The sequence below is a fragment of the Patagioenas fasciata genome, chromosome 1, assembly GCF_037038585.1.
Source record: "Patagioenas fasciata isolate bPatFas1 chromosome 1, bPatFas1.hap1, whole genome shotgun sequence".
Classification (NCBI taxonomy): domain Eukaryota; kingdom Metazoa; phylum Chordata; class Aves; order Columbiformes; family Columbidae; genus Patagioenas; species Patagioenas fasciata.
This window is the reverse complement of record NC_092520.1, coordinates 184,673,729-184,700,811: the sequence shown is the minus strand read 5'-3', so window position 1 is coordinate 184,700,811 and position 27,083 is coordinate 184,673,729. Positions and strand designations below refer to the sequence as shown.

Genomic DNA, 27,083 nt, shown 5'->3' with positions numbered 1-27,083 from the left:
TAGCTAAAGGGTGGCTACAACGATGGAGACTCCCTTTTTACAAGGAGGCACATGGAAAAGACAAGCGGTAATGGCTACAAGTTACTCCTGGGGAGATTCTGATTGCACAGAAGAGGGAAATTTTTCACAATGAGAACAATCAGCCAGTGGAATGATCTCCCCAGGGAAGTGGCGGATTCGTCAACATCGGACACTTTTAAAATTCAGCTGGACAGGGTGCTGGGCCATCTTGTCTAGACTGTGCTTTTGCCAGGAAAGGTTGGACCAGATGATCCTTGAGATTACTTCCAACCTGGTATTCCATGATTCTATGGTTTCCAACTGAGTTCATATCTCTGATCTCTCCATGGAAGACAAAATCATTTCAGTTTTCTTTCTTCTGTACAAAATGCTATTCTTTAAATAATTTTCCCTGCCCACCATCTGTTTCCCTCCCTCTTTGAATAATTTCACATTACGTCTCCATTTTTTTTTTGCTAACAAGTTCAAGCTGCTTTTTCTTTTCAAGTTGATTATAGCATTTTTGTGCTGTTCCTTCAGCCACTCTCCCCCTGTGGAATTCTCCATGATGTATCTATGTGATTGTCTTAGTACAGCTTGCTATGCAGAAACACTGTTTTGTCCTCTTTTAAGTCTACTGGGAACAACGATGATGCTTTGCATGCTAGAATAGAGAAAATTATGATTTTGCAGTGCAAAAATTCCTGCAAATACCCCTCATTTTATGGATGCCACACAAAATCTGTGCCATACTAAATGCTTATCAGTTAGATGATTTATTGCATTTCTTAATCTTCTGTATTTCTTGCACTACAGGAATTCTCTTGCAGTGGCCTAAATAATCTTGACTAATGCCCATCTCTCTTTGGCAGAAATTGAATTAACTCCTACTGTTATAGTAAGACTTGAATTTCCTACTGTAAAAGTTGAAGGTTAAAAAGCAAACAAAAGCAAAATGCTTCTTTTACAGACTGTGGCTGAATCCATTACCTTTTTCCTTCTTCTTCACTGAAGGAGGGTCCTTTGGATTTATTTTTCTCTTTATATATTCATTTTAACTAATTGTCTGTGATACATTGCTTTGCTTTTGTGGTTGGTTGTGTTTGGTTGGTTTTTGGTTTGTTTTTTTTTTTTCCCCATTTGACACCAATGTTCAAATGTATACTCGTCGCTGCCATTTTTTCCTGGAGATCTCATGAATCCCATGAAAATTCCTAAATTTTAGTCACTTTGGAGATTATTTAATGTCTTGTTCTGCTGAACTAAATCTTGAGAGAGAGTACCTGTTTGGTTGTTAAAATCCATTCATATCTCATGTCTTGTATTATGAAGTTCTATTGAATCTGCAGCCCAAGTGTAACTGTGTTACTTGGAGGAGCTTTGTTCCTGAAAGGCTGGAAGATTAAACTCTACAAAAACCTCCACTAAAAAAGCACAGGAATTATTTTGAAAACAAAGGAAAATTATTCTTAGAGCCTAGGCCTCTTTCTCAACAATTGGCAAATGCTTTTATACTGTAGCTCACAACAGGAATGAAACCATACTCAGAAGTGCCAGCTAAATTTTGCATCACATCAGCATGAATAAAAGAGCTTCATTTACTGGAAGGAGCTGAATAAGAGTTGGTCTGTATAAAAACTAAGTTTTTAACAGCCCATTCCCATCAGTTTTAGAGTGATGCTTTTGTCAACACTGTTGTACAGCATCGAGCACGGTGCTCCCCTACCGAAAAAGCCCCACTCCCCAAAACAAAGCGTTCTGCCCCCCTTTTTGCCAACTGGCGCTTGCACATGCTGCGAGTTTCTGCCAGCTGACAACTACACAGTTTGCATTTGTGAACTGTGCTGGGAAACATATTGAAGAACAAGAGGTTAATTATAATTAGAGGTGTGCTGATTGGGAAGACAAGAGTCTGGGTAGATTGGAGACAAGGTTTGAATGTTGTAGCTGCTTCAACTCCAGGCTTTCATCACCTCAGGATCCATCAGCCACCTTTTATCATCTTACGTGTGTATTCATGTTGCAAATGTGGCATATTTAACAGACTTAACTAAAACTTTCCAAGCCTGTTGGAAAATTAGATGAAGCAGTAGTGAAAAAGTGGAAGAATTACAAAGCTAATTATTTTGAAAATAAATGTGCTACTGAACAAATTTCCTGGTGTGCTGTATTCAATAGCAAAAATACCAGAGCTTAAATTTGACCAAATGCTGCACATGGATAAAACTATACAAACATCTATTGGTAAGAATCAGATAAGAGTATATCTGATAAATGTAGGCATAAATCAGTCACTTGAGAGGATTTAGAAACTAAAAGACTGAGACAATGAATTTCAGAGCAAATTTAATTGTTATATACGGTGGTATGAACAGAAAGGCGTTTACCAGATACCAGGTCTTTCATCTAGCAGGCAACTCTTTAATCAAAGCAGAAACCGGAAACAAAGCAGAAACAAACAAAACAAAAAACAAACAAACAAACAAATCACCACACAAACACAAGATGGAGGTTTTATAGGAAAGGTGATTATCGAATTTGCTTAGTGGTATAGAAGCTGCTTGTCATCTGGAGTCTTTCACACAAGATAAGACAATTTTCTTTATCCCCAAGTGCTCGGGCATGAGGAGGGAGAAATGAGTTGTAGTTCTGAGGCATCTGTTTGCAAGAGTTTGAATTAGGCTGTTGCTAATAGTTTCTTCTGTGTTTAACACTGGTGACAAATATCAGTCATACGGCTGTGCTGCTAATTAGACATCTTTTGTGGAAGAGCAAAATCCAGGAAAATGTGGGTTTGAGAAAACACAATTTGATGAAACAAAACAAAGTTGTGTTTAGAATACAAACCAGTTGTTTTCCAGGCACAGAACAAATGCTTCGATGCTGATTGTAACTAACACCTGTTCCTAAGTGCAAAGGAGGAAGGAAGTTTATATATCCTGTCTGCAGTCTCAGCCTGTGCATATTTCTTAAATTAGAGCCTGCTATTCTTTCCTCTTGCTACCTTCAAGTGGCACAGAGAAGCAGAATCTAATCCCCTTGCATTACCATAGTGTATACAGTTACATGGTAGATTTCCCATAGACAGCCCCAGCTCTGGCATTTCTTAGTGGTTTTGTTGTTGACTCGGCAACCTAGGTGGCGCTTTTTCCTTTTTTTAATCTGATGCTTTCTATTTAATTTTGTTCAGGCGGTTTTAGCCAAGAAATAAATATATTCTTTATTATTTAAGTAATATATCCCTTATTAATTTTGGTTTGTGAAAGAAATTATATATAAAATATATAAGCAAAACTTACCTACAAATATATCAAATGTGGCAGTAATTAGTTTAATACAGATTGAAGAGTTGAATGAGTACTACTGGAATAGAGTTCAGAAGAAAAAAAAATGATGCAAGTATGGGGATAAGAAGTCCGATATTGAGAAAATTTGTACTCTTTGAAAATACATTTTCAGGATGATTTGCGTAACTTAGGTGTTTTTTAAAAATACTCAGAAACTCTAGTTTCTGGTATTCATGTAATTTAGTCTGTGTTAGGGGCTTGTATACAGATTTATTTATTTTACTATGCCAAAACAAGCTATTTTCTCTTTGAATCTATTTTGGAACATCTTCCAGTCAGCCATATGGGCAAGGCCATCCTGTTTTGAGAAGAAAATAATTTAAGTACATTGATAAAATCTGTGCAGCACCTCTTGCCTTGAGAACAGGCTTTTTCCCATTTCGTTTTCTGGTGTAGGTAAAGCCATTGGAATTCTGCCATTTGTCTTTACTGAGGCCAGGTTTTTACCTCTGATGTTTCATGATCCTTTGGGAAGTATTTTTGATGTTGTTTCCAATAGAAAAGGTATTTTTAGCAAAACAGAAACGGAGTGAGGCATTTTCATTAAAAACTAATTTCATGGAAGATCTTCGTCCTTGTGTCTGCAGTATTATAGTCTTGGAAGTATTAGAATAGATTTTTTATTAATATCAGGCCAAAAAAAAAAAAAACCTGAAATATATGCCAATTTATAACAAGTATGATTGGAGAACAAATAATAAAGGTATGAGCAAAGAAGTGGCTAATTACAGGATGCTGACGAGAGAAGCACTTATTTTCATAGAGGTAGGCATTATGTGTATCTGTGAAAAGTGATGTTTTCTAATGAGAATGTCAGCAGTAAGGCACAATACCTTAAAACAAACAACTTCTTGCGTTCCAGTGATTTGTGTCCTTCATACCAGAGTATTTTGGTGTTGGCTTTCCAATATCTGATGTGTAATGTTCCAGTGGCTAAAGGTGCCGTTAATCCATAATGTTAATGAAGCTAATTTCAGGAATATTCTGTGAAAGTAAACTGTCAGTACACACATACATCAGTTTGTTTTCAAATAAATTAATATCACTTAGCTGTTTCATATTTTAATAAGTAAAACTAATGGAATCCTGCATGAACATAGAGTGTGCACGTGTTATTTATTTAACAGGTAAGGTTTTACTGTATTATTTAAATGTTACTTTTTGATAACAAGTGTTTTTACTCTATTTTTTCTTTCCTACTATCTCTGATGGTGAAGGATATTCAGAAACTCTTTTTGCAACCTCACCAGTCATGCACACTGTCCGTCCAACATTCTATAAGGGTATTGTCTTCCTTTTTTATCATTATCAATGCAATACAGACAAAATCCCATAAGGGCTTGTGGTTGAGGCATTTGCAGTCCCTTCAGTGACGTGTGGCATAAAGGGAGGTGTGTCTCACCTTCATCCCTCCCTTCTCTACTGCCGTTTCCCGCCACCCGGACAATGTTCCCACTTCCCAGTGGGCTGCATTTTACTTTTAGATGAATAGTAATAATGTTTTCCAGAATTTTGGCAATTAGGTAATTTTAAGTATTTGGCAGTTTTTATGATACAGGGCCTGCTCAATACACTATGTAGATTTTGCTTTTGAATTTCGTAGTGTAGTAACTGCCTGGGATTCATTTACCAAATACACTGATTTAGTCACTAGTTTCCATTAATGGAAACAATGACACACGTGCTATACTTTCCCTGTGTATGGTCTAGATTAACTTAGTAGCTTCTTATCTTTGTATGAAGTCACAATTTCATATTCTTTGTTTTTTTCTATTGTGTATTCAGTGCAACCGCTTTATCCAAGGATCAGAAATGTTACAACAGCTGCTGCTGAGACCTATGCCAATATCAGTTGGGAGTATGAGGGACCAGATCATGCCAGCTTTTATGTTGAATATGGTGTAGCAGGCAGTAAGAAGTCATTTCATTTCATTCAGATATATTTAAAAATATTTTTATAGTAAATGTAGTCCTAAATTGACCCAGTGTTAATGATAACTCTAAAATGTCTAGAAGAGTATTTTTTAAATTTGATTGGGAAGATCAAATAACTTTCAGTTTAACAAACATCAATGTGTAGCAGGTATTTGATGTTTAGATAGAATATCAGCCTTTGTTCCTTTGTATTATTTTATAAATTCTTTTGGACATAAACTTCTAAAAATGTAGTTTACATAAAGCTGTTTATCATGCAGTAATAACATGTGTAAAAATATGTTTACTTGCATTAAAATAGGACATAACAATTTTCCTAAGTTATTCCAAATTCAGGGAAAAAAAAAATAACTAATTAAGAGAGCCAATCAAAACAATATTCTGTGTTAAATTAAATCTTAAAATCAGTTATCAACCAACTTATGTACTTTTATTGGCATAAAAACCAATCTTTGATAATACCAGTAATAATTAAAACACGGATAATAAAACCAAGCTACTTCTATTGAAATACTCTGTCCTTCTAAAGTTATGACTAAAGATGACCAATCTGAAAATTGAAATGTAAATGGATATTGGTCAAAGAAGCAGCTGAGACTGTACTAGAAAAAGAGATAAGAGAATGGTCAGGAAATATGATAGGTTCAGATTTTGAAGCAGAACTTGTGGACTAAAGTAAATATTGACTGAAACTACACAAGTGTAATTTAATTAAATTATTAAAATCTATTTTAATGTATTTTATAACTGCAAGTTCAATAAGCTTTTTAAAAACTAAATTAAAAGAGTATTTCTCTAGTACAATGGAACAAATGTTCAAAATTGGTTTGTAATTCATGTACAATATCTTCTTCAATATATTGCATGCAATATATTATTTGAGGTCACAATTTTGTATTACTTCATTATTTGTTGAGAGGATAGGGTTTTTTTTTTTTTCAGCCAATCCATAATTTAGTCAAGTAACTTGATAGTTTTCTGTCTAGAAACTTTCAGTAATACAGAGAAAATTAAAATTCCAATATGTTGTTTTCCTAAAATTTTTGTAGGCAAAGAAGATTGGAAAAAAGAAATTGTAAATGGTTCTCGAAGCTTCTTTGTGTTAAAGGGTTTAACTCCAGGAACAGCGTATAAAGTCCGGGTTGGTGCTGAGGGCCTGTTTGGTTTTAGGAGTTCAGAGGATGTGTTTGAGACAGGTCCAGGTGAGGCACACGTACCACTTCTGTCTCCTAGTCAGAATCCTGCTAGATCGAGTGCTGAAAAGTTAAACTGCTTCTAGCTAAGAGATGTTGTAGATAGCATCCGTGCATGTTCTTCTTTTAGAGCAATGTTGAATTGTTTTATAAACTCCTCAATTATGCTAGCACATTTATTATGTAGATTATGAATGTTTTCATCCTTGCAATTCACTCTTCTTGTCTGTTTATATTAGGAGCAAGATACTCACTGCTCACACTCCATCTGTGTGCTGTGCACTGAAGATGACCTGTTTCATTTATTTCTAATTAATGTAATTAGATGGCTATATTTAAATAATGCGTATTTTAGTAGAGCCAAGTACATACTTTTAGAGCCAACAGTCTGTATATGATCAGTTTTAATACAAAAACTTAAATGTTTGCATAATCAGAAGTGCAGATTCGATTTGATGTCTTATGTAGTATCTATTTATACCAGTGTTAAGAGATTCCTACTTGTAAATATTTCTTTTCCTGTCATATGCTGGTGTCATGTAGATTTTGATGTTACAACTATATCCCATGAATCAGTGAGGCTGTTGCATTCCTTATGTATATATTTCAGTCATATTTCTTTATCAGGAAATCACTAATGCTTGTTCATTTAACTCAGAGAAACGGCTTTATGGGAAATTTTTTGGTCTTGCGCTGAATGTGTCATTGCCATCACAGCATGTTCTTGGTCAGCTGTTATTATGTATCGTGTATTTAGTAGCCACTTCTGCTCATTCCAAGCATTTTGGTCAGTGCACAGTTATTTGGCAGTAGCCTCACCAACTCCAGAATGTTATGATTTAAGAAAGTAGTCTAAATATTAAAATATGCTTGAACAATATGTAACAATTATCAGACAAAAAGTAAATATTGAATATGCCCATTTGAATATGCCCATGAGCACTTTCTAAAATCATAATTTTTTGCTTTGTTTTCTTCAGTTTCTGTTCACAGTTCATCATGTTGCGGGAAAGCTTTGAAAACGTGGTGCTGAATAACAGTGCCAAGCAAATATGCACAGGCTAAACACAGAGGTTATTTATGCCAGAGACAGCTAGTAGTATAAAAGCAGATATGTAAAAATTTGTGCGAATACGCATCCAAAGCCTTAAACAGCAGTAAAGCAAGCATCAAGACTAGAATGTAATTCAAAACAAGCTGAATGGAAACCTTCTCAAAAGCATCATTCTGCACAAAAATACTGAGCCAGTAGATAAGGAATTGTGGACATACCCAGTCACCTTGGCTCATATCCTTGAGTAGTTAAGGAAGTAGGGAATTTTAAGGCACCCTTTTCTGCTTCTAGATAATGGAAAGGTTCAGTGTCCAGCATTAAATTGTACACACAGCCTGTTTCTTACAGGAAAATGTTGTGTCCCACTGTCTTCAGCGTCGATCAAAGCTTTTGAACAGTGCAAAAAATGAAATGGACAAAGAGGAAAATATTGGAATATGCAATATATCCTTAATTAGGATTGAAGGTGTGATATTTCATATATGAGGCGTTTGCGACATTTTTTTCTTTGACAAGCATTCCTCTATAGGAGGGGTGTCAAGCTGATTTTCACCAGGGAGGCACATCAGTACTTACATTTATACAGTCCTAAAATTACATTCGGCCCTTTGAAGGCAACTGCGAGGCTGATGTGGCCCCCAGTGAAGATGAGTTCAACACCCCTGCTATAGAGCATCTACATAGGGGGCGTGTTTATCTCTTTGAACATACCGTTACAGTGTGTATTGCATTGATTTCTGAACTAGCAGTGCACCAAGAGTAAATGTGTTTCTGCCTGAAGCAGATAATTTGCTTTGTGTAAGCAAGAAATGTACCATTTTTAAAGTTGCACTGAGATTTAGAAACCCTCTCTTACTGAATATGCAGTAAGTTAAAGAATACAGGAAACTGCATAAGTTTTCATCTTTACTCTCTCCCATCTATCTCGCATATTTTTATGCATGAATTGTTTTACTTGATGCTATTCCTTACTACATTTGAATGTTAAATGTGCTTTTGCATTGTGTCACAGTTTGTATTATACAACCTTTAATGCCTTATTTTAAATGCATATGTGCAAAACACAAAATAATTATAATCTTAATGTAGAAACAAAAATTTGGTTTAGTTTGATTTATAATTCAGAGGAAGATTTCTTTTGTGATTTTGCTTTTGAAGACTGCCACATATATATATATATATATTTATATTTATATATTTATTTATGGTGTATAAAGTATAAATATAATCTATAGAGAGAAGTTACTTATATGTATATTACATGTAGAAATTTTTATGCAAAAAATAGTTTAAATTGGTGTGCACAGAAGAAACAGTCATTTTCTAAAATGCCAGAAAGCGTAATTTTAAGCAATGGCTGGAAAATCTAATCATAACTCCACAATAACCAGGCACATTAATTCATTGGTCTTTTTAAATGAAAATCAAGTCATAACTTCGCCTAGTAAAACCAAAAAGAGGCAGTAAAATTTAGAGTTTATTTTAGCCTAGTACTTCTAAAGTGGAATACACACTGGTCTTCCATGTGGAATGGAGGGTAGATACTGTCCCCAGACGTCAGAGGTGCATCTGACCATTGAGAGCTGATGCTTTCAAGCTCACTGTCTCAGCCTTTGGCTTAACTGATAAATAACATTGAGACACAGGCTTGAATTCTGGCATGTAACTGAATACTGTTACATTTCATTGTTAGTGTGCCTGCCATTCCAGTGCAGTCTCTTGTCAGCTAGCTGTCTGCCCAGCAAGGCTCAGGTGTTTTTCAAAGGACAGCACCAGCACAGGACAGTTGTCATCCAGCGTGTTTTGTAAGGGGAAGAGTTTATGCCGTATCTCCTGGAACTGTAAATAGAAAAGTCAATGTTTCATTGTAAACAGAACCTCTCTGATGTGTTCTTATGAGCCTTTCTGTATAGACATATCTTCTCTATGGAGAGATGGAAATCTTTATGGGGCTCTGGGACTTTCACATTTCTATGTGTGAAGCTATTAGTGCATTGTGTCCTCCACTTCACTGGAAGCAACTCCGCAGACCTTCCCTGGCAGAACTGCGTGAAATGTGTTGTGCCATGAGAGCTGATGCACTCACAGCATCCAAACAAAGAGACTGACTGAAGGTCTGAAGTATAATCTTGTCATAGTGTGAAGTGTCTGCTGAGCTGAGATCATTATTAAAATCCTAGGTAACTTACTGGCTGTGAGTTATCCAAAATCTTATCTCACGAATCCAGAAAAAACAGCAAATGATGAGACAAAACGCCATATGAGTTTCGCATGGGAAGTGTTTTGCATGTGACTTTCCTTATTCATGTGGAAAGGTGATCTTTGTCTCTTCTTCCCAAATAGAGGGAGATCTACTGGGCAACTCCTCCTAGAGTTTCAGACTCTTGAGTTTTGGGGCTGGAGAAGAAGGTGAAGGATGGGCAAGATAGGTTTGGATGGATGTCCGTATTCCTCCACTTCATGTCTTCTGTCTGTAGCATGCATTCCTAGCTCTTCTCACCCTTCCCACTTTCTCCCAACAGCAAATTCTAAGGCCAGTTGCCTGTAGTGTGTTTCCAAATGTGAGTAGAAAATAAGCTTCAACAAGAAAATGTTCCTACTATGTTGGAGACCAGTAGGAGGGATCCAGCCCTCAGACCGCATGGATAATTCCTGTCCTTATCAGTGACTGTGTTGTTTCCTGTGTAGTTTGCTTATCATTTACATTATCCTGCAGCTCGAGTCAGCATTTGGAAAGATAAAGTGCCAAGGAAAGCCTTCCCAATTGCATTGTGTTAAGTCCTCACTAATGCTAAATCATGGCAATCAGGATAAATTGTAGGATGAGATAAAGGTTTGAGGAGAAGAAGAAAACATGATGCTTAATAAGGCTTTAAAGGATGCTTCATTGTTGATTTTTAGTTGAAACTGAACATTAGGATCTTGAATGACCCATCTGTTTCCCCATTTCAGACTAATAGGAGTGCACTGGGTAATGAGTATTGGCATTTTATTCATTTTGAGAATGTAATTGACATGTTTGTGTGAATTATAATTTGTGATTTCATTTCAGTAGCTTAATGTAAAATGGTTGAGAATATTTTTGAGGTTTCTGAAAAGCAACACAGTATGTGCACAGGTTTTTCGAAGTAGTTGCTAAGCTTAAATGTTGGCAGAATCTTACCTACTCAAAAGCATGTTGTATGTACTTAGAAACATTTCAAATTATGAAAATATTCATGAAATATAGTATCACTGGTTTTCTTAATACTAATTTTTACAGTGAATATTGTTCCTTAATTAATGAACAATGTATATTGGCTATTATTTACTTGAATCAGCATAGCACTTTAATGCAGCAAAACATCTCATTTTTCTTTTGTTCTCTAGCAATGGCAAGTCGGCAGGTAGACATCGCTACTCAAGGATGGTTCATTGGTCTTATGTGTGCTGTTGCTCTTCTGATCTTGATCTTACTGATTGTTTGCTTCATAAGGAGGAATAAAGGTGGCAAATACCCAGGTATGATATGTAACGGTGAGAGTAAAAATCATCTGTCTGTGATCCATTAAGACAGATCTCAGGTTTACTGGAAAAATAACATTAGCTGCTGGTTTACATTTACATTGTATATATGGTGAATCAATATTATCATTTGGTAGGCTTGTCAGGAGCAATCTGCCTGTTGGTAGAAAACCTCAATCCATTTAAGCGTAAGAAAAATATCTCCTTCATTCCTGGAGGGTTGTGTTACCACATTAGCACTCCAGAGAGATTTGAGCTTTGTTTGAGATACCTGGTCCTCCTGCCCCACTTTCTGAAGTGTAATGCAGATAGACTTTATCCACTCAAATGAGCTGAGTTAGAATTTAATTGGTCAGAAAGTGTGGAAACGTATACAAGATCACAGCTGCTCTGTTACTTTAATGTACTGGGAATGCATTTCAAAGGACAAAACCCTTCATACCTTATTTTGTTTCAAATATGTTACCCTCCTTCTCAGAATCTCTCTGATCTTCAGCCTCTGTATTCTTGCAGCCAAATTCAAAGTTTCTGTCCTTCATTTAGGCTGTTTTTTCTTCTACAAGTTTTTCTTCATAGGAGTTTTTCTTTTTTAGGCTTTTTCTTTTTTAGTATTAGGCCTAGGAATGGTAAAGTGTATTTTATAATTTGTAATTAAAATTAGAACTATAAAACAATACTATCTTCTCCCAAAGCTCTGGTTCCTCTAGGTGTACTTATTATAAAAGGCATATGTGTGTGTATGCATGTGTATATGTGTCTTATATATGTCTTTCCCCAGTCTTATATTTGCATGATGCAGTAGGTCTATAGACTAAAGCTCTCTTTGAAAGGATAGTGGCAACCAGTTTGGCTAGAACAGAAGCGCAACCCAATAGGATCCCAGAGCAGCTGTGAGGTATGAGTGAATATGAATGGATTTAACTGGGCATCGAAGGATAATTTGATTTCTTTTTCCTCTCCTAGCTACAACAGAAAGTACAATTGCTATGCTTCAAGTAAAATCTTGATTTCAGGAAAATTAAATTAAATTTAAATTAAATTAAATTAATTAATTAACTAAATATGCAGACTCCGGAATGCTTATTTAAAGTCAGCTCAAACTTCTTTAAGTTCATATTGTTCATTTGGACTTGAAAAAGATGGTTGCACTTACTAAAGTAGAAAAAAAGAATGTTTTGATTTCTCCCTGTTGTGACCAGCACACTTCTGAAAACAGGTGTCAGTAAACTTTTCAAACTTTTCCTATTCATAGGCACATCTTTTACAATTGAACTTAGCATAATCTCTAAGTAGATAAAATCACCTTAGTAAGTACAAGGATCCTACTCTGCCCAATCTAACCATTTAATTGTTTTATGGAAACAGAAAAGATTGGTAGCAACAGCAAAAATGAAGAAAGAGAAGCTTCTGTCCCAAACATGTGTGCCCATGAAGAAAAGACATCATTAAGGAACGCAGTGTTATATGCGAGTTGAATGACAGGCTGAAGACAACATCTTAGTCTTTTTCTTAATATATGGATTTTTTAAAGAGAAAATGAGATTACAGAGGATATAGGAACAGTGACTCTTAGTGGAGAGAACTGAGAAAAGAGAAGGAAAATTAGAAGGATGAAACAAGTGAGGTGATGAAACTGAAAAGAATGGGGAGGATTCGGAGTGAGCCACCATCTAGGAGGGAGTAAAACACACTTTGGGTGAAAGCGTAGAAGGCAACTGGATGCTGAAGTTGTCATTACTTTGTGGACATCCCTGCTATGCCCTTCTTTCCCCCACTTCTGCAGCATTACTGTAAGATATGTAAGGTATTATTTTTTTAGTGCACATATGCATACACATATGCACACAGATATGAGCAGATATGGTAGACTTCGGCTGTATACAAGATTTACAGATACAGTATGTTTATAGAAGTGACTCTAGAGCTATTATAATTGTATTTCTTCTGTCATTGGAAATGTACTGTTCCACAGATAGTGGCAAATGCAAAGCATGAATTTATTAACTCTTTTTGGTCATAATTTTAGCATGTCCTCTTGAGATTGTCTATGTTTTGAAACAGTAATAAATTATTTCTGTGTGAAATTATAGCAGCCAAATGCATTTCAAGGTGTTACGCATTGTTGTAATTATAGACTTAGAAAATACTGTCAGGAATGATTCATATCATCTTAAATAACAGCATAAAATTAATGATGTACAAATTGAGTGTGGAAATTACCAGAGTAAAAGGTAAGAGGTTGTATATTGGATTATATAACTGTGTCTGCTAAACAAGAGAAAGGTTTAAGTAGGCACCAGAAAAACAGAAATGAAAATGTAAAGAACCATGAAGATAATTCTAGAAGTCAGTATTTTATTTCACTCTGTCAACCATCTTAAGTTATAGGAATATATGTCTTCTATAAACATCTGTTATCTCACGTGCTAGTGGGTTTCTGTGTCAAACGCCACAGTGCTACATAGGTTTTTTTATAGGGACAAGTTACATGCATGAATTTATTTCCAACAGTGAATGATGACTAAACTTATAACAAGGATAAATTTACGTTGTGGTGTGGGTGGTTTTGTTTTGCTTTTGATCATGTTATAGAAAAGAAGAAATGAACAGACCATACCTATTTTTCCAATATTAATAATTCTTGAAATACTAATTCAAATTCCCTGGAAATGAAAGCATAAAGTGTACAAACTGACAGTGAACTAAAGTGATTCTGATTCAGTTTTATCAGTCAGTTGAAAGGAATATCAAGAGAAAAATGGAGCATGGATAAATAAAACTAAATTATTCACATTTCAATAAATAGCTCTATTAGTAATGTAAGTTAAGAAAGTGTTTTAGTAAGATTTAAAAAAAAAAAATTCTCTTCAGTGCTAGAAATGAAAGGAAGAAAAAGTTCTCCTAATGCAGAATGACATATGATATTTTGTACTTGAATGAAAATTAAATTCTGTAACTAATGAACAGATCTTTTCCTACAAAAGAAAAAAAACTTAGCAACCTAAGGCCTCAGTTCAAAAAATGATGTTTACTCAAACCAAGCTCCTGCCAAATGTGATCAGTTTGAGAAATTTAGGGCTTAAGGTTTCTCGTCTTGCAGTTTAGTGCTAAAAATTACTATTTCCAATATTTTAGTGAAGGAAAAGGAGGATGCACATGCTGATCCAGAAATACAACCTATGAAGGAAGATGATGGAACATTTGGTGAATACAGGTGAGCAACTGATGTGGTTTGTCCTGTTCATTGCTCATATCACATATGTACTGCATATAATATCATACTTATTAATTCTAAACTAACTTTTTTTCCCAGTTGACAAAGATTCTTTATCCAATGTTGTGTAGAACTGAAGACAGCATTTAAAGAGCACCATTAGAAAAAAAATTAAACATCCAAGCTTAGAATAACCCATTCACTAATGCAAGGTGAAATCCAGATTCAGACACAATTGTCTCATAGTGAAGAATCTTTATTTATGAATCCGTCTTTCAGAAAGGTAAAATACCAGGTACAACGTCCTTTCAGTTAAGGCACATTTAGCATTATGGTTTTTGAAAATACGTTTCTAATTGGAGCCTAATAAAGACAATCTGTTGGTACATCAGCTGCAAAAGAAATGCATTTTAAAATGGCTACCATTACTAACACCTAATCCAATAACAAGCAAGTGATGTTGGACACAGAGGTGAAGGAATATCCTACAAGAAAAAACAAAGTTCCCTTTCACGTATTTCAGTACAAGATGGTAGCAAGCAGCTTCAAAGCGTGCAACACACCTTGTTTTCCTGTCTCTCTTCCTTTATTGAAAATGTAGTCTAGCTGAATCTCCTGGCATGATGAAAAGCATGCCTTGGCAAGTCTGTTCATATAACAATTATGATTATAGCTTATTAAATAAGCAGCATTGTATTTGTTGAGTTTTGATTAGTACAGAAAATAATATTATTTTCTAAATATGTCAGTACCTATATGTTTTACATAGGTGGTATAATAGACTTTACAGTGCCTTCCTGTGTCAAAACCATTGTAAAAGCCTTTTATTATTTTAAAGATGTGACGTTTACAATCATACATAGAAAAAGACATTTTTTCAAGGATCCACTCTGTTGCCATAGCTTCTTGATCTGACTGGAATAGATTTACAGTTCTGAATGCCAAAGAGCAGTTTCTGTTTATTCTTCCTGGATTTAAAACCAATACAATATTCTGTTCTTAGGTTAGTGAGTTCAGCATAGTATTTTTTTACAGCATTAAGTGTATATGGGTTAATTAAATTCAACTGATAAAAGTGTGAAGCAATGTTTGGAAGCAGATGTAAATAAGTACTGTATAAGTTTTCCTAGGCAGTCCAGTTTGTGTTCTCATTTATTGCTTCTCTGTTTGTCAATACTTGGAACTTTCAGCAGCAGAAACTGACCTTCGTACATAATCATACAAATGATGTGACCTCAATATCTGTTTTCCCATGCCTAGAATAAAACTACTTAAGTCAGCTTTCATGTGTAACCTTTAGCAAGACTTGAATTTATGTCTCCTTATTTAAATGTATTGAGTTAATCTATAGAATCATCTAGTGCTTTGTTAAATTATTTTGTAGTGCATTCATCCACCTCACGTCTGGGGAATATGCACAGATGCATGCCAAGCTTTCAGACTTGTTCACATGAAAGAGCTTATCCCATTTACCATGCAAAAACTCCTTTCTAAAATGTATTTCTGTGTAATTAGTCTATATTGGGCTTTCCTCTTTTTTTCCTTAGAGACAGGGCAGCAGCAGCAACCAGTCAGATTACAGAAGATATCTTGGCACCTTCTCTGCAGCCCAGCATCACTGCAGTCACTCAGTTCCCAGTTTGTCTGCCTCACATGGCACTGGTCATGATGAAGGGAAAAAGGGGTATAGGGTTTCCCTGGGGAAGAAAAAAAAAAAAGTAATTTTTGAAATAACTAGGAATTCGAGTATTTTGAACTTTTTTCATCACTTCAGGTCCATGTCTGCTTGGACAGGAAAGAAACTGGACAAGGAAAAGAAAAGAAAAGGTAGCTGTGCCAATTCTCCTGAAGCAGACCCTGACTTTACCAAAGCAAAGTCTGTGAGATCTGACAGATCCAGCTTCTTCAGAAGGTCAGGGGATCAATACTCCAGCACCAGATCAGAGACCTCCTACACCAGGAGGAGGGCTAGGCAGTTTGCAGAGCTTACAAGGGTTAGTTCTGTCTCTGCTTCCCTCTGCCGAGAGGAAAAGGGGTCAGATGGATGGAAGTACAGGCATGGCTCTAGACATCACGCTTCTGAGCAACAGATAACGGGGTCGGAGGAGGGCTCAGATTCTCAGGCAGGACAACTGTCCCCTCTCCAGCAACCCCTCAGCTGCAACTCAGTTCGTGGCTCACTGGCAAAGCAGCATTCTTCTCTCCAGCACTGGTTCAGCCAGACCCCAGACTGCAGCTCAGATTCAGAGGACACTCAGGGCTCCTACCACAGGAAGGTAAGACCTTCTACTGCTCACTTCTCTGAATCTGAAAAGAATTCATTAATGAAATCTGTAATTTTGCCTGAGCTAGCTACTGTCTTAAAGGATGCTTTGACAGCAGCCAGACAAAGTATAACTTCTGTGACACAGACAAGGTCTCATCCAGAAAAGCATCCCAGGGTGCCAGTTACAGAAGTTCCAGTGGCTCCTCTAGAAGCAACTGGGAGCTCTTCCCAGACTTCTGAGTCTGACAATATGGACAGTTCAAAAGATCGAACAGCTTCTGGGAAGGCAAAATCTAAGGCTGACAAGGCGTTTGAGGTTGACTTATCTGTTGGAGATGGGGAGGTGTCATCTGAATCCCTTACAGAAGACCAAGAAGGACCAGATACTCTCCGTAAGTTTGACATGGCAAGTCAGAATTATCTGTTCAAGCACATAAAGAGAGCGTTGATGCTAAAATATCCCAAATCTGAATGTGCTTCAGAAGAACTGCCTGTCCGCTCTGAAGAAGGTGAGGTAGATAATGCGCTTCCTGTCCATTCAGCAGTGGAGGATCTTGTCTGTAGGATTTGGGGTAATCCTGAAGCAAAGCATGAAGCCCCAGCAGTCCTACGTAAACTCTATCCTCTCCCAGTGGATAAAGCTGCTTTGTGGGGGACCTTGCCTCAGGTAGACAGGGCATTGGTTAGTGGTGATTCCGTACTATCAGTGCCTGCTAATAAAGATGCTCTCCCTAAAGATTCTACTGATAGAAAGGTTGAGGAAGCAATTAAAAGATCTTTCAAGCTAGTTGCAGCCCAGCTTGGAGTAGCTATCTACTGCACTTATGCTTCTAGAGCGTTACTAATATGGTTGGAGGAAGAACAAGCCAGATTCCAAAAGAAATGGGTCCCATCTGGTGCCGTGCAGAGGAAACGCAGGCTGTGTAAAATTGCAGCTAATTTTATCCACGATGCAGCTGAGGATTCTCTGAGACTCACCATTAAAAATATGGCATGCCTCACTGTAGCCAGGAGAGCTATATGGCTACGTCCTTGGACCTCATTGCTAGATCTGAAATGTAAACTGCTGTCTTTACCATACACAGGTGGCAAGCTGTTTGGTGAATCCTTGGTTCAGATCATGAAGGATTTCTCAGAACACAAACACTCCTTACATCAGCTGAAAAAAAGGAGCTCTGTTGGAAGCTCTTCACTTTCTTATCCTCACAAGTGTCTGAGCTCCTTCCGTTCTACCCCGAAGTTTAAAGGAGGGAAGGGAAAGTATAAGGTCTCACAATCATTTCATGCCAAGTATGAAAGGACATCTGACTTCCACAGAGACATCAGACCATCAAGAGGAACTTTCTGAGAACCCAGACTTGCTTCCTTCTTTCTCAGGAAGTGGGAAGAGAGAAAGACTTGGAAATTTATACTGAATAGACTTCAAAAATTCTGAACAAGTAAGCCTGGTGCTTAGAAAATTAGTTGTTTCAAAATAACATGTACATTATTAAATTATGTAGATCTTAATTACTAATTGAGATCTTCTAGAGAAGTCATAGCTCTCAATTTTAGGGGAGGTTTTTGTCACATTCAGTTTCCAGGCTTCCCTGTATTCTTGGGATGGCTTGGGCTTGCCCAGTGTTTTGCACTCTTCAACTTCATTTAAGGGAGTACTTTCTGCAGAACCCGCCAACACTGGATTTTCCTGCCATATCAATCTAATGAAGGAAATTACGCTTTAGGAAGCACAGGTGGTTCAGGACTCACAGAATGATGGGGCACGCGATGTTCCTGTGACTGGAGACAGACCTGCACCTTTACACGATGAGGGGAAATTGTACCTCTGTGGCAAACGAATTGCACTACAGTCCCAGTGGTTTCCTGAGTTGTAGAAGACTGAGACGGTAAATTGTGGACAGTCAGTGCTTACACCAAGAAACCGCAAGAAATATAAGAAGTATCACAAATGTGTGGTTATTTAAATTTAAAGACTACCCATAGCCCCTGTTCAGGTCAGTATAGGCATATAAAGCAGCCTAAATTTCCATCCTGGACCCTAAATCAAGAGACATTAAGAAGTTATGTCATCTACAGACCTGCGGATTCATGGGTAGGGAGAGACTGCAAGCATGCACTTCTTAGTTAATGTTACGAGAAGTCAGAAAGCCTGGCATCTCCTTGCAGTCTGCAAAATGTTCTTAGAAAGATCAAAAAGGACAAGGCAACTACAGCAGCAGAACTGCTAGTGCTGTTATGCAGGATGTCTGCACATTTTGTTGGATTATTTTGCCTCTTCAACATTTTGACACATTGTTTTTCCTGGAAATTCTTGGATACGCTATGAGAAACTTTCTGGAAATGATTGGTGGAGAGTTCTGAGATTGCTAGATAATATATTACTCTTCCTTCTTTTTCTGGGTTGATTAATGATGAGGATAGAGTCTGTAACAACTACAATAGTATTTTTTTTCTCTTGTAGTTATTCAGTTTTTATTGCACCTTAGGTGTGCTTCCAGGGGGACCTAACAATGATTTGTGGCTCAGCACCATAATTCTGAACTTAGTCCCTTGTAGCAGAAGAGGTGAAGTTACTGGAATACCTGAAGGATTTTGTCTCTGAATAGTCTGAATGGATTTGGCAGCGGTCTTATGGTGTCCTCATTGACACACGTGCTTTCTTTGATGGTTCTTATTTTAGTTCTTGAGCACCTGTGTCACTACTTTTTAAATCAGTGCTTTGGTTTCTCTTTGTATAATTTTCCACCAGAAATAACAAAGGTGGAAAGTTTGATGGAACGTCTCTCAAGCTGATTTTTCTTTAAAATTTTCACAAGGAGTAAGTCAGGTTCTTTGGCTAACAACTATTTTTTCAACCCATTGCCATTTAAAGCCAGAGCTTAATCTCCCATTTTTTCCAGCTTCTGCCAGGATTCAATACTAAGTATTAGAGAGATGCTAAAGAAAAACTACTCAGAAAACTAACGTAGATGTGCTTATGTCTTAGCTAGATTAGAAACAGCAAAATGTTTTGAAGTCTGGATTGATACAGGTGCATAAGTGTACAGGGAAAGCTTTTTGCATCTGCACAGTCCTAGCAATTTAGGAGCAGGAGCAGAATCCCAGTAGGTATTGCGGCCAAGGTTCTCCTGGATGGTGCAGGGAAGCCACAGTGTATGGTACTTCTGTGGCTTTACGTGACTCCTTAAACATTTCTGGGCCGTTGACCTGAAGACACAGAAAAAGGAATTTACTGCAAACAGTTTTCATCTTCTGCATCATCTTTCTGCAAAGCCCAGAGTGCTTTACCCATTTGGTTTGTTTTATGTTGCCTTTCATCTGACAGTTGTGTTATAAGGAAAAGTAGTATATTGCTAACCATATATTGAGTCTTTTTGCATGTCCATGAATGTGGCAAAGTTTAGCGGGAACTAGTTGCCTGCTGGACTGCAGAGGCATCGTAAAACTGTCTGCCCCATTCTGACTGGTTGCTGCATGTGCCTTTATCTAAGGAAGAAAAATTGAAAAGTTGAAAGAAGAAAGAACATTTCAAGGTACATATTTCTTTCAATAACCGATGAGCTTGTGAAATGGAAGATTTAGGTTTTTTTTAAAAACAAGATTTTACTTTGCACTTAGACATTTTATTGTCACCTCTGTCATTCTTATATGTCTTAATCATTATCTGAAAGTTTGGTATGTTTTTCATTTAACTAAGAAGAAAAAGAAGTGTATTAATATATTAGCAATCTTTTATGAAAAATATTTAAATCATGCTTTTAGGGTATTAAATACTGCTCTTACTAAAAGGGCAAGAAATGTGTATGGTACATACCAGTACTTACCAAAATAACTGGTACATATCAGTCTTCATTGATAAACTTTCATCGTTAAAAAGCTACAATTATAGACTTAATTTGTAAGACAGCAAATAGTAAAAGTATCACTACTCTTAACTCCCATGGCTGTCTCAACTAAATATAGAATTCATACCCATGCCCACTTCTTGTTTTGTTCCCTCGCAGAACTTCTTGTCTCACTGTTAATTGTATGCTCTGTATACATGACACTTTTGAAAAACTTCTTCAGTTTTCCCCTCTAATTTTAGGCAAGCCAATTTGCACTTTATTCTTTATTTCATAATATTACAGTAGGTAAGCATAAAAGTCAGAAAGGAACACAAACAAAAACTGAAATTATGATCTATCCTGGTAACATTTTGGAATAGTTTTGTGAACAATCATAAGCAAGATTAGCAAATCTTGCAGATACTGTATCAAAATTTATGGCTTTAACAAGTTTTTGCAATATAGTGTTATATATTCTACAACCTAAAGTGTTCTATAGCTCTTTGGGCATCCATATTCATAATGCAATTCAGAAGCTTTTGCAGTTTGCTTCTTGGCAGCGAACAGAAAATGCATTCATTTCCCCAGAGCACCAGGCTCCCTTCTCTGCTTTGCACTCCCACGGGTACTAAAGTGCTGTCCAAAACATGGATGTCTTCACTTTTTTTATCTCTCTCCTGCTTGCTGTTTTGGTGTTTTTATTCCCCAGTTTCTTTCCCTTCCACCCGAGACGTTCTGTTCATCTAATACAAGAGTCATAATCCAGTTTGATAAAGAGTAAATGGTACCATGGCATATTTTTCCTTTTCCTGAACAAGGAGTGGAAAGCACCCTGGATTATCCCACATCTTTTTCCACTGCCAGAGGCTTGGCAAAACTTCTTTCTGGACTTGTGTAGTGCAAAAAGGGAGGGAATCCCCAGATTCCGATTCAGTTTTTGCATCTGCTGTAGCCGTGCTCTTACACCAGTGCCCACCCCTGTGCAGGTGCTCTCCTGGGTGAAATTGCAGGTTTGTCTGTTTGTTTTTAATTATACAGACAATAGAATCTGCATCCTTACTAAAATACAGAAAAATCACAGACACAATGCAACCAACTGTGTAAGTATTTCTTTATTGTTTGGCTTATAAATAAACTTTGTTTTCAAAAATGCCAATGCAAAAATCCTTAAGAGCAGCAGTTCCCTTACCCAGGTTTATCTATAAATGAAAAACAACCTTTATGTTGAATTAAACACAAAAATGTGGATATTTTTAATACAGGGATGGCGTATTATTTATGTACTGTAATTCCAGCCTAGTGAATTATACGGGATAGGGTCACACTTTAGAATATTTGCACAGAGTTTCTTGACCAGTTGGAATATGGTACAAATGCAAATTTATTTTCATTCCTACATATTACAGTGTAAGCAATTATGAAGTCATCCACCTAAAATTAAACAGCAAACCATATGCACAGTGTTCTTTACTGAATGGTGTTACCCAGAAAGCGTTAACCCCTGTGGTTTGGCAGTAGGACCGGACACTATTTCAAACTGAGGATCTGGTCTTCAGTTGACATGCCTGGTCTGTTTTAATGACTTTAGTGCCCTCTGATGAGGGCAATGGAAAAGCTGCATTGCATGTGACTTTTAAATACTCAATTCTATCTTCAACCTTTCAAATATAGGGTCCTTCAAAATGAACTCTCTTCAGCGATGTCTTCGTAATCTGCTTGTGTTTGCAGTGTTACAAACATTTGCACTTTGCTGCTGGATGCTCGACATTTTGGAGTAGCATTCTTTTCAATGGTACTTGCCTGTATGTTTGCAATATCAGTGAGCACAGAAGAACAATGATATGATATTTATCCTCATGCCATGTATACAGCAATAACTTAAAGTCAACATCGATACAGTCAAGTTTAGAGTCTTTGCCTTTGTGTATTTTAAACATGAAGGTTTTATTGCACATTAATGATAGATATTTGTACCACTTCTTTCTTGTATATGTATAGAAGAATAAAACCTCAGGTATGCTTTCTCTGTAAGTATATGCGTATTAGAGGTATATTCCTTTTAGAATGTGAACACTTGGAGCCTTCCAAAGCCAAAAAAAAAGACGACGAGATGGGAAGAAGCAGCCTGATGGAAAATTGGCATAATGGTTTTCTGGCAATGGTGAAGTGTGTCTCAATGGGGCATTTATTATTTAACAATATAATTTGTGTGACCTTGAATGTGCTATATACATATATATGGTTTCTCTGGGTGTTCAAAGATACTCATTAGAAAAAAAGTAGAAAATACAGTTATTGGAAGAACTAAGGTATTTGTTTTTAGGAATTACATAGTTAAAATAATTTGCTGAGTATATGTTTAGCCTAATATTGTGGATATTGTAAATATATTTTTATTTCCTTGATGTTCTGTACACATTTCTTTATATTTTCCATAAGCTGGGTGTCTTTAAATAAAAAATCAAAAATCACTTATGCTTTTGTACTCTCTATGCACCCAAAAGTGCAGCTGGCAATAGTGGTTTTTAATTAGAAATGCTGCAGGAATCTTCATCTTGAAGCTGAATTACCGAGTAAAAGATTCTGAAAAGACCTCGGCTACATCTGTTTCATGCAAGACGAGCTGAGCACAGCTGCACGTTCCTTTGGGGAGGCTGGTGCTGCTGCAGCTTTCCCACTGACCAGAGAAAGACCACAGGGACCTGCAGGGATCTCTCCACCCTGCCTCTTTCCTTTTTTGTGGTGTTCTCCATCATCACCATCATTGTCAGAATATGTTCTCAGTTATGGATTAGGATAAGGAGGTTGATCTGATAAGTAGTGAAAAAAAAACCTAAACATGCTCTTAACTGCTCAACTATAGCTGCTGTAAGCTGAATTGTTGCTTTTACCTCTATACAGTAAATCTTTCGCAATTTTAAGAGCAACTAATTATTGATAAAATACTGATCACTATCAGGATATGGACTTTGCTTTTCTTCTTAGGCTATTTTCATTTGTTTCTTCCGCACCCTTTTAATGGAATATGTAGGTCTCTTGAAAGGTAAGGCTGAAAATTGCAAGTCTGGCCTGCATTATGTAACAAATTATTTGAAATGCAGCACTTCTATTTTCTTTATACTAGTAAAGAAAATCAGTATATTTCATTTAACCAAGTTCATTCTTCATTCATGTTCAAGGAGCCAAAGAAATTAAGAAGTTTAACAGACTAACTTCACAGCACATCATAAGCTCGCTACTTTGGAGAACAAATAAATTTTTGTTTGGTAACTTTAAACCCACTTTTTAATGCTTGCAGTTGCATCTAAATTGCTTCCAAGCCAAGGGCACAGGTCTTATAATTGAAAAGTCATGCACGATGGGGGGGGGAAAAAGAAACCACAAGCCCCACCTCCTTCCACTGAAGACATTCTCTGTTTAAACCATTCCTACACCATGTATTCATGTCAACTGCATCATATTGATTTGTCTCTACAATGTGATGTGGGTTTACTAAAGGGTTCTAGGGCTGCACACTTGCTTTTTGTAAACTCTGCATGCATGGCTGAGATTTGTCTTTATATATAATACGTCGGTTAATTCCTTTTGTTTGTTTGTTTGTGTCTCCAGTGATACAGAGGACCATAAACCTCTAAAAAAGGGAAGCCGGACACCTTCAGACAGAACTGTGAAAAAAGAAGACAGTGATGATAGTTTAGTTGATTATGGAGAAGGTGTAAATGGTCAGTTCAATGAGGATGGCTCCTTTATTGGACAATATAGTGGTAAAAAAGAGAAAGAACCTGCAGAAGGAAATGAAAGCTCTGAGGCTCCTTCTCCTGTAAATGCCATGAATTCGTTTGTGTAACCACAGAACTTCATCCCCTTGTGTCTTCAGTTTGTTTAAAGCACTTGTAAGTCCTCCATCTCATACTATGAACATGCAGGTAACGGAGCTCCTCACCACAAGATGTTTATGCTATGAGAATATGCAGGTCAATACAGTTATACACCGTAATGACACATTAAGTGGTATGTATCAAAATACAAAATTCAAATTTTGTTTGAAACTTGGCTATTTTTACTTTTTTTAAAAGGAACTGACACAAACAATAACAACGGCTTGTAATTTTGTTTCCTGTTGAAAATACAGTATAATGCATGGGAAAAAAAAATGCTACACAATTCATGGATGATCTTGTGTACACTATGAAAACATGGTTTGACAATTTGTTATGCAGTCCTCAGCTGAATCCCTGGGTATGAATTCCGTTTTCATTGTCAGAGTGTTATAGTAGTATTATATAGAACTTCAATGTCTTTGTGGACATTGTTGTGAAATTGGTGACTTAATGTCTAGCTATCATATGTCTTTTTGCAAGACAGTTAGGAACAGTATGTACAGTATATAATTGCTAAATGATTTAAGTATGACACTTGCATTTGCTGATGCTTAATGAGACCCTATTATCTGCTCTTTGCTCCTATTACTTTATAGCCTTTTTAATCTATCAAGTATTACAGCAGTACAGTGTTCTATTTTTACATCAAAACACATTGGATTGATTTTAGGGCATAAAAGATACGCATTGCAATGCATTTTGGAATTTGTACAGTCACTGAAAGAAAAACTTTAAAATGAGAGGAAATATTCCAGAAAACAGGGCAAAATACATTCAGTGCCTTTATACGATATGCATTCCATAATGCGCTGTACTACTAAATCAGTTGGTGCAGTAAACTGTGATTAGCAGACTACTGTCATTGCCAAATAAAGTAAAAATGTGAAGGAAAAAAAAGTGTTACGAAGCTGTTGTGCTAAAAATGGAAGGATTTAAATATTTTAAATCACACAAAGAAGAGTATGATTTTTTTTCCTTTAAAAATAATAAATACATGTTAGACAGTTACAGCACAACATACTTTCACGGCCTTAGAGAGTTAGGAAAAACAATCAACAACAGAAAACACAACCAGGATTCAATTGCTTACTAGCACGGCAAGATATAAGCCCTTGGAAAATCAATTGTTAAAAAACCAAACCAGCCGACTGCACCAGCGAGAGCGCATTTCCCTCTGTGTCCCAGCCTGATCACTGTGGCAGCTTTGTCATTATCGACACCCTGCAGCAACGCAGGGGTTACCGCTCAGAACCGCAGAATTCGACCTGACAAGTGCTAATACAGTTTAGTGGTAAAGGATTACCATTATCGGTCACAAAATTGTTTTCTCGCATACTATATCAATCAAATGTTTACCTCCAAATATAAATTTTTATAACAACCTATGGTTGAAGGAATGCTCAGTTTCATTTGCCAATAAATTGGTTTTTCATAACTTGCATCAAGTTTAATTTTAAGTAAGCTTTTTATATGTAGATATTTTGTTGAATTTGTAAATACACTCAAAGCGTAGATGCTATTTGCTTCTAGATGTTACAGACAAATAAACCAAGAAAGCTTATGTTGTACTGTGGAAGAAGTACTATAGCCAATGGTGTGCATGGTATTTTAAAGCATCTACTTAAATATATATTTTTTTTTGCCGTGAAAACAAACTAGTGAACCGTTCTACTTATCTACTGCAGACTTCTAATTGAACCATTCAGAGCTTTTGCCTGTGCATCACATTAGACCATAGTACACCTTGCAGCTTTCATGTATATATTGTAGGTAAAGCACAAATAAAGCAATCACAAGTGTAAGCGAGCTGTAATATGCTGCTTTCACACCTTCAAGCTTTCCATTGTTCAGTTTTCTTAATGAGAACCGAAATAAGAAATTAATTCTACAAACATTGATTACAAAGCACAAAGAAAAATTTTCATAATAATATTTGCCAATGGTTTTAGTAAAAGAGAAATATAATTTTACTCTTATTTAATTGTAGATGCTGAATTATCTGTGCATGTGGGGGTAAACATACAGGCTCACTTCTGTAATAGTGCAACAGATTTTGTATTAAAAATAAATGTGGTTTTAAAATTTCACTGTTTGTTCTGTTTACACTAGCAGTAAAAATCACATCTGATTCACTGTGTAATTAAGAATTCAAAGTGCAAAAAGACATTAAACAGCTCTGGCAGGAGTTGTTCCCATGTTGTTGCAAGACTTCATGTATTGCTACCAAATTATTTATGGAAAGTTGCCTATATGTACATGCTACCTTTTGAAAAAAAAAATGTGAATTTGTCTGACCATTTGCCATTGAACTCAATTTTTACTTCCATGAATGCTTTATTTAGTCATCTTTCTGCAAAGAAAAAAGAATGAACACTTGTGTTCCAAACCTGTAAGAGTGAGTAAGAGAAAATAAACATCTTTATTAGAAATGAAGAGCCCTCAGATACGATTCCAAATCAGGATTTTGTGTCCTAAACCAGTTGTCTGACATACAAAATTCTGGGTGCTTATTTTTAAACAGTACATGAAGTGAGGGAATTATAAATAACATATTTTACAGCACACAAAATCCATTGCAATGCTCTTTTCATACCTTGTTTGTTCGGTGTGTGAATGGAAACAGGCTGGGCAGGAGGGCAGGTGCTCTGCAAAGAAGGCTATGGGAGAGCCCTGGATTCCAGGAGATACAAATGCTTCACGAGATACATCAGAAAGTTGATGTTTGACCTTGATGCTTGAAAAGGGGATTTTATCACTGACTCAGGAGCCGTTTTGTCAGACTTCTGAGCCACCTACGTGGAACTGGAAACCCTGGGCTGTTCCAGCTTCTATCATCTGCATAGTCTCAGTTCTGGCACCTCC

At 36.6% G+C, this 27,083-nt stretch overlaps 1 protein-coding gene across 44 annotated transcripts in view; it reads left to right on the top strand.

Annotated features, from left to right (window-relative positions):
- Positions 1–26,308, top strand: part of NRCAM (neuronal cell adhesion molecule) — a 156,493-nt gene extending 130,185 nt beyond the window's left edge. For 12 of the 44 annotated variants that reach the window (XM_065835974.2, XM_071803252.1, XM_065835967.2 and 9 more), the window contains 3 exons: positions 10,899–11,030; positions 14,169–14,247; positions 23,950–26,308. In XM_065835974.2, coding sequence (XP_065692046.2) covers positions 10,899–11,030; positions 14,169–14,247; positions 23,950–24,187 — 449 coding nt within the window. In that variant the 3' untranslated portion in view covers positions 24,188–26,308. Of the gene's footprint in view, positions 1–4,564; positions 4,631–5,132; positions 5,259–6,331; positions 6,485–10,898; positions 11,031–14,168; positions 14,248–16,021; positions 22,006–23,949 lie in introns of those variants that run through there. The other 32 variants (XM_071803128.1, XM_071803115.1, XM_071803122.1 and 29 more) reach the window with 5 other exon arrangements.
- The last annotated feature ends 775 nt before the right edge of the window (positions 26,309–27,083 follow it).